Genomic DNA, 7,798 nt, shown 5'->3' on the forward strand with positions numbered 1-7,798 from the left:
AATCGCCGTTGGATTGCTGGGCGGCGACGGAGTCGATGTCGGGAGGCCAAGAAGGCGGCGAGGACTCAGGTGATTTGATTCTTTCTGATCTACGGAAAGGCATGAAGAGTCGCGATTCTTCTTAATTTTCAAAGGATCGACGAGAGCCTTGATTGTATGGTTTGGTTTTGCTGGTCTACTCCCGTTTGTTCATGCAAATCTCTTAGCTGAGCTGTCGAAGTAGCCTTCCCTTACGGATAACACAATACATTTGCACTTGTGTACCGCACAATTAAACATGCACCGAACACGTAGTAGTATTGTACTCTGATCAGTGTTAAATGCTGCCTAACATCTTGTTAAAAAGCCTTTTTTTAGCTGTTACAAGACTATTTGTTAAGACAACAATATTTATTTGAATGCCTTTCCACAAATGATGAAATGAACACGTATGGGAAGTAGAGATGGTTACTCATTAGTCATTACTGGTACTTTTCCAATTTTTGTTGTTATGGAGCAGTCCCAATTGTCTTGTACCCTACAGTGAAAAAAGTGCGCTTAAGCATGCCTAGGCGCTAGGCGAGAACAGTACTCCTAGCGCTTAATCATGCCAGGCGTGTGCTTAGGCGAGATATGCGCTAGGCAGTGACAAAACACACAATTAACGCCTAGCGCTTAACAGTTGTAAGTTGAAATGAAACCAGATGCGGTTTTGACAGAGTTTTGTTGTGAGTTGATTGAAAGCGCCTTTCGCTCCAGTTTCTCTCACAATTATTTTCAGAACACAAATAAGAAAATATGCCTAATAAGTGATATGACTAACCAGGATTATAGTCAAAATTTGGACTAGTCCTTGCTAGCTTCTTTCCAAAGGGTCTGTTTTGGAACATAGGTAATTCATAGTTCGCAACTTTGTCTTGAGTGATTTCATTTCCATTATAGAATGTCTCTACATTCCGCACAATCCATTTTTGTGGTATCAAATATGCTCTCATCTGCATAGCTGTAGTGTGGATTCAGCAAATATGCAGTCAAATATCTTTCATACTCTTGTAAACAATGGCTAGCGCATCTTTGTAATGACGCTCGACATTGCCAAAAGCCTCTTTTGTCTCCTCCTTTGACTTCACAATCTCTCCATACACAAAGCCCATGGGCGGCCACACATCACCATCAACCTAGGGTAGCACCTTCACCAAGGGCTCGAACACCTTAATGCAAAGATTCACTCCCTTCCAAATGGCCTTGTTCAGAATGATTGCTGTTGCATTCTTGCCTTTCTTCGTGTCTTGTCCCACTTCGAGGATACCACCATCTTCCTTAGTGAATCAGCCTTATCTGCAAAGTGAGGAATCGGGAAGGAAATCTGGTCACTCCTGGCCTGATGATTTTTCTCTTCTTGGTGAAGGGCCTCATGCATTCCAAGGTGCAGTGGTACCCATACACAAATATTGTGAAAGTTTTAGCTTGGTCAAGTATCTTCTTGAACTTAGGCAAGGTGCCAATCCCTTGGAGCATCAGATTGACAGTGTGAGTCACACACATTGTTCCAAATATCAGCCAGTTAATCGGTATCTCGGTCAATTAATTGCTACTGGGTGAGTCACCGAATAGCTGTTTAACTGATTTATCGGCCGATTAACTGGAAAATTCGCCTATTTATCCCTACTCGGCACCTGACTGATATGGTACCAGTTAGCGATATCTTGAACATTGCACACAGGAGCTCCAAAAGATGTTTGGCCTCTTCACTTTCAGGAGATCTTTAACTTCCATGTTGTCCGAAGCATTGTCGGTCACAACCTGCACCACTTGTTCAGCACCTAATTCATCAATTGTTTTGCCAATGAGATATTCAGATTGAAGATCATCTCACTTGTATGTGGTGTGTCTGTTGTCTCCTTTGGCTTGATGAAGCTAACACTTTCCGAACAATGTGTGAGCAGTTTCATAATGCTTCTCCTCTTCATATCAGTCCAAGCATCGGTCATGAGAGAGCAGCCATTCTCAATCTTCTGATCCCCTCTGTTTCTTGAGTTCACTCTTGGTTTTTGCATGCTCTGCCTTCAGTAAAGGCTCACGGAGATCATATTGAGTAGGTGGATCAAGACCAGGGCCAAATTGACCAATGGCCTCAACCATCTGCCTGAACTTGTCATTGTCAGTTGCATTGGATGGTATTGCTGCATATAAGAGAGACACAACATCTTGTATAAGAGGGCAGCAAAAACTCCAATTGAAACAAACTCATCATTGTCATCGTTTTGTACTTATGCCTCATACACCCGTTTTGCAATGTAGTGATGTGCTCGAAGTGCTCTCTCACTAAAAAGCACAAACACGTCTGAAACTGCCAAATCGGTGTCCTCGTATGGGCTCAGCCTGATACGAACCCTAATTTTTCAGGCTGCTCGACCTTGAACCTGTCCAGGCTCCAGCTAACGCGCCGCCGCCGCCGCCACTGCCTGGACTTGGCCGCCGCCGCCTGGTCGAGCCGTTTTCCAAGCCCGGCAAGGCGGCAACCTCTCCTCCCAAAGGCAACCACGCTGGAGCAATTAACCTCGAGTCCTTGAGTCTCTTCATCTCTTTGCAGCCATGATATTGCTGTTTGGGTTTTTGATTGCTGCATGATGTTTTTTACTAGCTGCTGCTTAGTGTTGATTGCTGCTTGCTGTTAGGGAGCATGGCATCTGGCTGCGCCACATCCGGTAGCCAATTAAGTGATGTATTTTGCAAGTTGTAATAACATGGGTCTGGAGGCAGTCTGATGATTGAGAACTTGAAAAGGCAGACAACAAATGGGGCAGTACTCTGATCTCATCTCAGTTTTTCTTTAATATTTTGTCTTTAACTCTGTATTACATGGCATGTTTTTAAAATTTTGTTCTATACTCGCCATATCCCCACAACAAACAACAACAAAGCCTTTAGTCCCAAACAAGTTGGGGTAGGCTAGAGGTGAAACCCATAAGATCTCGCAACCAACTCATGGCTCTGGCACATGGATAGCAAGCTTCCACGCACCCCTGTCCATAGCTAGCTCTTTGTCGATACTCCAATCTTTCAGGTCTCTCTTAACGGACTCCTCCCATGTCAAATTCGGTCGACCCCGCCCTCTCTTGACATTCTCCGCACGCTTTAGCCGTCCGCTATGCACTGGAGTTTCTGGAGGCCTGCGCCGAATATGCCCAAACCATCTCAAACGATGTTGGACAAGCTTCTCCTCAATTGGTGCTACCCCAACTCTATCTCGTATATCATCATTCCAAACTTGATCCTTCCTCGTGTGGCCACACATCCATCTCAACATACGCATCTCCGCCACACCTAACTGTTGAACATGTCGCCTTTTAGTCGGCCAACACTCCGTGCCATACAACATTGCGGGTCGAACCGCCGTCCTGTAGAACTTGCCTTTTAGCTTTTTGGCACTCTCTTGTCACAGAGAATGCCAGAAGCTTGGCGCCACTTCATCCATCCGGCTTTGATTCGATGGTTCACATCTTCATCAATACCCCCATCCTCCTGCAACATTGACCCCAAATACCGAAAGGTGTCCTTCTGAGGTACCACCTGGCCATCAAGGCTAACCTCCTCCTCCTCACACCTAGTAGTACTGAAACCGCACATCATGTACTCGGTTTTAGTTCTACAAAGCCTAAACCCTTTCGATTCCAAGGTTTGTCTCCATAACTCTAACTTCCTATTTACCCCCGTCCGACTATCGTCAACTAGCACCACATCATCCGCAAAGAGCATACACCATGGGATATCTCCTTGTATACCCCTTGTGACCTCATCCATCACCAATGCAAAAAGATAAGGGCTCAAAGCTGACCCCTGATGCAGTCCTATCTTAATCGGGAAGTCATTGGTGTCGACATCACTTGTTCGAACACTTGTCACAACATTATTGTACATGTCCTTGATGAGGGTAATGTACTTTGCTGGGACTTTGTGTTTCTCCAAGGCCCACCACATGACATTCCGCGGTATCTTATCATAGGCCTTCTCCAAGTCAATGAACACCATATGCAAGTCCTTTTGCTCCCTATATCTCTCCATAAGTTGTCGTACCAAGAAAATGGCTTCCATGGTCGACCTCCCAGGCATGAAACCAAACTGATTTTTGGTCACGCTTGTCATTCTTCTTAAGCGGTGCTCAATGACTCTCTCCCATAGTTTCATTGTATGGCTCATCAGCTTAATTCCACGGTAATTAGTACAACTCTGAACACCCCCCTTGTTCTTGAAGATTGGTACTAATATACTCCGTCTCCATTCTTCTGGCATCTTGTTTGCCCGAAAAAAGAGGTTGAAAAGCTTGGTTAGCCATACTATCGCTATGTCCCCGAGACCTTTCCACACCTCAATGGGGATACAATCAGGGCCCATCGCCTTGCCTCCTTTCATCCTTTTTAAAGCCTCCTTCACCTCAGACTCCTGGATGTGCCGCACAAAACGCATGCTGGTCTCATCAAAGGAGTCGTCCAGTTCAATGGTAGAACTCTCATTCTCCCCATTGAACAGCTTGTCGAAGTACTCCCGCCATCTATGCTTAATCTCTTCGTCCTTCACCAAGAGTTGGCCTGCTCCGTCCTTGATGCATTTGACTTGGCCAATATCCCTCGTCTTCCTCTACCGGATCTTAGTCATCTTATAGATGTCCCTTTCACCTTCCTTCGTGCCTAACCGTTGGTAGAGGTCCTCATATGCCCGACCCCTTGCTTCACCAACAGCTCGCTTTGCGGCCTTCTTCGCCATCTTGTACTTCTCTATGTTGTCTGCACTCCTATCCAGGTATAGGCGTCTGAAGCAATCTTTCTTCTCTTTAATCGCCTTCTGGACATCATCATTCTACCACGAGGTATCCTTATCTTCGCTTCTCCTTCCCCTGGACACTCCAAACTCCTCCGAGGCCACCTTACGAATGCAAGTCGCCATCTTCATCCACACATTGTCCGCACCCCTCCTTCCTCCCAAGGGCCCTCCTTAATTACCCTCTCCTTGAACACCTGAGCTACCTCCCCCTTGAGCTTCCACCACTTCGTTCTAGCGACCTTGGCACGCTTATCCCGCTGGACACGAATCCGAAAGCGGAAGTCAACAACCACCAGCTTATGCTGGGGTACAACACTCTCCCCAGGTACCACCTTACAGTCTAGGCACGCACGCCTATCTTCTCTTCTCGTATAGCTTTTTTTTGGAAAATGCCATATCCCGTGTCCCCGTATGCGTATTGCCGTGTCCGTGTCTCCGTATCCGTGCCTTTTAGCTCTCTCATCCCATGATGCCTTGTTAATCTTCACTTGCTTGAGCCTATATGGGTATTTAATACATTTGTATATACACTTTACTTGTATTTGTAACAAGAGCCAAACTGAGCTTATTTTTACTGGCCATCTGTAGCATTCGTTGATGGATCTCAGATCACTTAAGTTATTGAATGTGAATCTTGATACCATGGCTAATGAAAATGAGATAATGGTTTTTACAACGTGATGACATCATGCTTTAGGTTAGGTGGTGGTACTACTTAGAGATGGAGTATAAGATATGCAGTTAAACTTAGTAATACTGCCGTCATATATAGGTTGTGAATATCATCATTTAATAACCTACTGTACCACGAAGAATTGTCCAATCACCAATGATATTATCTTTGCATGAAGAGGAAGTTGGTGTTTGAACTCTGAACGGGTGTTTTATATTTCTTGCTCACAGAACCTCTTTTCCATACAGGACTTGAGTGAAGTTTGTAACCCATGTTCTGTTGGGCACAGTAAGATAACTATTAAGTATAGACATCATCTCCTATGATGACCAAAGATTCTAAATAGTGCCTAGATTGATTATATTAGTTATAGTCTTATAGATCAGCCAGAAGTGAATTGCCAATAGGTAGTACATTGATTTGGAGAGACCGAAGTTAGTATAAGAACTTTCTGGATTGATTATAGTAACAGATCAAGTAGAGGTGAACTGCCACTGGTTAATGTGTATCTGCCTGATGGGTTTAGGGTGAACATCGATTTATTTTCATTGTGATGTATTATCTAGCAGTGCTGAATGCATTTATTTGATGACGTTTGCACCACTTGTTGCACTACGGTTACTTGTATGGCTTCCACTATTTTTTACATGACCGTAAGTATGATTTACCTCTTATCATTGACCTCACATCAATAACGTAGATAAGTCATCTTAATTCTGTGGCTTTACATGCTTCCTGCAGATCACATCATGGACCTAGGTGAAGATCAGAATTCCTTTAAAACCAAAAGGTCAAGAGCCACAAATTGGCCCTCAGTAATGTCAAAGTTTCTACTTAATTGGTACCTTGAGAAAAAGAAGGCGATGCCACCTAAGACCAAATTCAAGAAGACACACCACCATTATTGCCAAGCTGCACTAAATGCTAGATTTGAGTCTGCTTACACTGTTGATCAGGTCCATCGCCATTTGAGGCGTTTCAAGGAGGTTTGGAATACTGTGGCGCGTTATATGAACGAGAACGGGAGCAGGTTTGACAAGAAAAACAAAATGTTAATACTACCTTCTGCAACCATGGCTGCTCTACCTGTAAGTATTGCATCACTAGAAAGTAAATTAATATTTTGTAGTTTTCCCAGTGCACTGATGGATAGTTTTCTTGTATAGTTAGCAGAACGTGCTATTCTCGTTAAACCTATTCCATTCTTCGACCATTTGCAAGCTCTCTTCAGCGATTGCCCAGTTGATGGTGCCTCTATGACAGACCTGCTGACAGATGCTGACTTAAATGATGATCAGATGGAAACCCAGGATCCGTTGAACATGATGGTTGTTCATGCAAACACAGGGGACCCACACGAGGCAGGCTTGGACAAAGTTGTTTTGGGGGGTGAAGATGAGTGTCATGAGGTTGCAGTTATTAGCGCTGTTGGTACAGTACCATGTGAAGTTATGTCAGGCACTAGTGCACCATCTGCTGAACCATCAGGATCTGCTGAGAGCACAATAGCTGCTCTCAAACCCAGCTTGAAGCAGTGCAAGATAGTCAGCAAAGCAAAAGCAAATCCAAAGCCACAGGCTGTTGCGCTACATGATAGCAGGAAACCAGACGCGTTCAACAGGAACTTAATGGGGATCCATGACAGACTCGCTAAACCAACACGGACAGCACCACCACTGTCAGACCCAAATGCTCCTCTGTGGAACATGCTAAAGGAAATTCCGTTGACACCTGCTGATAGGCTGTCAGTAGGGATTTATCTTTGTAAGCCAGAGTTTGAAGTGCATCGAAGTTTTTTCATGAGTATGGGTAAGGAGTACCTAGAGGCATGGGCCCACAAGTTCTTGAGTGGAGGGGAGCCTGGAGCCTTGTAGTTTGATTGCTTAATCATGGCTCATTGCTTTAAATTCAGCCCATGCTGTCCGTGGATGAATTGTTCTTCAGACTTCAGAGGGCCTTGTTTGTGCTGCTACATATTGGTGCACCTCTTGTGCTATAAGCATTGGTAAATATGATTAGTCTTTTCGCGGGAACACTATTAGTTAGTTATCATGTAACTTGCCTTAACACCTTACCCGATGGTCCAGTGTAGTTTGCGGACAATTTGTGAGCATCTTATGCTCATGGCTTATTCTATGTATGATCAGATGTCCCAAGATTACAAATGTCAACTGAAATGATGGTATGTTATGTGTGGTTTGTTTTCTGAAGGTGTGAATTTTCTTCAGCTCAAGGACTGTCTTTCGCTTCACCAGCAGTTTATACAATGGACACACTAAAGTCTAAATAAAGTATGCTCAGATGTATGAGGGGTATATGTACCGC

At 44.3% G+C, this 7,798-nt stretch overlaps 1 protein-coding gene across 1 annotated transcript; it reads left to right on the plus strand.

Annotated features, from left to right (window-relative positions):
* The first annotated feature begins 6 nt into the window (after window positions 1–6).
* On the plus strand, window positions 7–7,691 carry LOC119328883. Its single transcript, XM_037601882.1, has 3 exons — window positions 7–69; window positions 6,215–6,561; window positions 6,640–7,691. Exons 1-3 carry the CDS (start codon window positions 36–38, stop codon window positions 7,345–7,347), a joined length of 1,089 nt encoding a protein of 362 aa, XP_037457779.1. The 5' UTR covers window positions 7–35; the 3' UTR covers window positions 7,348–7,691.
* Window positions 7,692–7,798: the final 107 nt, after the last annotated feature.

The sequence above is a fragment of the Triticum dicoccoides genome, chromosome 1B, assembly GCF_002162155.2.
Source record: "Triticum dicoccoides isolate Atlit2015 ecotype Zavitan chromosome 1B, WEW_v2.0, whole genome shotgun sequence".
Taxonomy (NCBI): Eukaryota; Viridiplantae; Streptophyta; class Magnoliopsida; order Poales; family Poaceae; genus Triticum; species Triticum dicoccoides.

Bases quoted from the DNA above. Each gene is read 5' to 3' on its own strand.
- LOC119328883 (XM_037601882.1), top strand. From the start codon at position 36: ATGTCGGGAGGCCAAGAAGGCGGCGAGGACTCAG. The intron at 70-6,214 runs GTGATTTGATTC...TGCTTCCTGCAG, and splicing joins AGAAGGCGGCGAGGACTCAG to ATCACATCATGGACCTAGGT. The intron at 6,562-6,639 runs GTAAGTATTGCA...TTTCTTGTATAG, and splicing joins CAACCATGGCTGCTCTACCT to TTAGCAGAACGTGCTATTCT.